Genomic DNA, 2,119 nt, shown 5'->3' on the forward strand with positions numbered 1-2,119 from the left:
CCTGAGGACAAGGAGAGTCTTCCCCAACCTCTTCAATTACCATTAATCAGCAGCTTCCCTGCATACAGCTCCACAGGTGAACAGCCTGGTTGTAAGCAAAAATCTACTATACACTAAGAAATCAGGAAACATTGTGCAAATTGTAGAATCATTGCCAAAGGGAAGTCACACAGGTCTCCAGCTAGATGCTGCAGTTAAATAGGAGCCCCACTTCCTTTTGGGGAAGCATTTCTGCTGGCTCCAGGGCTTTGGCCACCTATAAAACTTAGCAATGGGAAATAAAGAAACCTTCAAGGAGGAAGCCTTGTTGGGGAGCACAGAAGAAGGCACCAATTTTGACCACGCTATGTTCCCTGTGATGGAGACCTTCGAAATCAATGGTAAAGTACGACTCCCTAGTAATGGGACTGCACAGAAACTTAGCCTTTGATGGTGGGAAGAAAGAAGAGACAACAATGGGAGGTGCAGGCATGTGACCTGGTGCACTTCGCACATGACTCTCACTAGCTGGACTGCATCAGTCTGGAATTTCTGGAAAGCTGACCATAGATGCGGTCTCCTTGGTGCATAGTTGATTTTTGCTTAAAGTCTAATCCTCTTTAAAAGTCATATTTAAGTATTTTCCTCTTGTATGAATGCCAGTGCTTATTAAGGCAATGGCTGCTTTCTTATTGAGCATCTCATGAGGACACACTGGGTGTCTGTTGAGATGATGCTACAAGTCAAGAGATGAGAGGAAGTCCCACGGGGGCTTAGATGCAGCTCAGACAGTGGGGGCTTACCTAGCGTACATGAAACCCTGCGTTCAACCCGGAGCACGACATAAATGGGTGATGCATGCCTGTGATCTCAGCTCCGGGGAGGCAGAGGCAAAAAGATGAGGAGTTCAAGGCCATCTTTGGCTATGCGGCATGTTTGGGGATAACCTGAACTATGTGAAGCTTTGTTTCAAAAAGAAAATCAATGGCGTAGAAACCAAAGCTGTGTATATATATTTGGATGGAAGTCTTTTTAATATGCCTTAAGGGGCTTCTGTGATAGCCGAGGTGTTGACTTGGGAGCACATTCTTCATTTCCTGTCAGTTTCTCTAGCTTTGTCACTGGTTTAATTTAGATGGAACACAACTTTCAAATATTCGAAAAGTTTTCCTACATATTTATGTGTGTGTGTGTGTGTGTGTGTGTGTGTGTGGTGCATATGTCAGGGTGAATGAATGACAGTCAGGGAACAGCTTTGAGAATCACTCCCCCCTTCTTCCCTGTGGAATGCTGGGATGGAACTCAGGGGGTCAGTCTTGGATGTAAGTGCCTTTCTGCACTGAGCTATGTCCTTGCCCTCTAAAGATGGCTTAGATGACCTCTCAGTATTATATAGGTGAGGTATCTTTTACATCCTTAGGAGTCTGCAGCATTTAAAGTCAGGGGTGGGCTTATTTGCCACTGGAGAACTCTGGTTTCTCATTCTAGAACATTCTGTGGGAATCATCTTTCATAGTGATCAGCTGGAGTTAAAGGGGGTTGTGAGCCACATGACACCGTGCTGGAACCTGAACGTAGGTCCTCTGGTAGTGCAGAGAGTGCTGTTAGCCACGGAGCTTTCTTTGCAACCTGTGTTCCTGACCTTTTGAACATAGGATCTGGGGATGTGTACCAGGCCCTCATGGTTGCTAGGCAAGCACTCCACTGACTAATCTCATCATCTCACCCTCTGGATTATTTTAAATATACACTAGTCTAGAAAATTCAGCGGACTGTTATATTCAGCAGCTATTAACTTCTGGATACCACACTGAGCACAGAGAAAAGATACTAGACAAGCGGGGCGGCTGGCCTTCAGGGAGGCATACTGAGGTGAGGAGGGCAAGCCCTGCCTTGGCTGGCCTTTCTAAACAACACTGGCTGAGGCGGAAAATTGTATAGGGCATCATGGATGTAACCTGGGGTGGGGCCCAAGGGCAGAGCTGCTGTCGCTTCTCAGGTTGAAAGGATGGAAGAAACTAAGGACAGAAACAAGACGGTGAGTGGCTGGGGAGGAGTGAGACAAGTTTAGGTCTCTCCCTCTCTGTCCGTTTCCCTCCCCCTCCCCCCCTCTCTCTCCCTCTCTCTCTCCCTCTCTCTC

At 46.9% G+C, this 2,119-nt stretch overlaps 1 protein-coding gene across 2 annotated transcripts in view; it reads left to right on the plus strand.

The window, feature by feature from the left end:
- The first annotated feature begins 225 nt into the window (after positions 1 to 225).
- Marco (macrophage receptor with collagenous structure) overlaps positions 226 to 2,119 on the plus strand; it is a 39,810-nt gene continuing 37,916 nt past the window's right edge. For both annotated transcript variants that reach the window (XM_050124466.1, XM_050124467.1), the window contains exon 1: positions 226 to 380. In XM_050124466.1, the coding sequence (XP_049980423.1) occupies positions 272 to 380 (109 nt within the window). In that variant the 5' untranslated portion in view covers positions 226 to 271. The remainder of the gene's footprint in view (positions 381 to 2,119) is intronic.

The sequence above is a fragment of the Alexandromys fortis genome, unplaced genomic scaffold, assembly GCF_014885135.2.
Source record: "Alexandromys fortis isolate MF-2015 unplaced genomic scaffold, M_Fortis_MF-2015_v1.1 scaffold_232, whole genome shotgun sequence".
NCBI classification, from domain to species: Eukaryota; Metazoa; Chordata; class Mammalia; order Rodentia; family Cricetidae; genus Alexandromys; species Alexandromys fortis.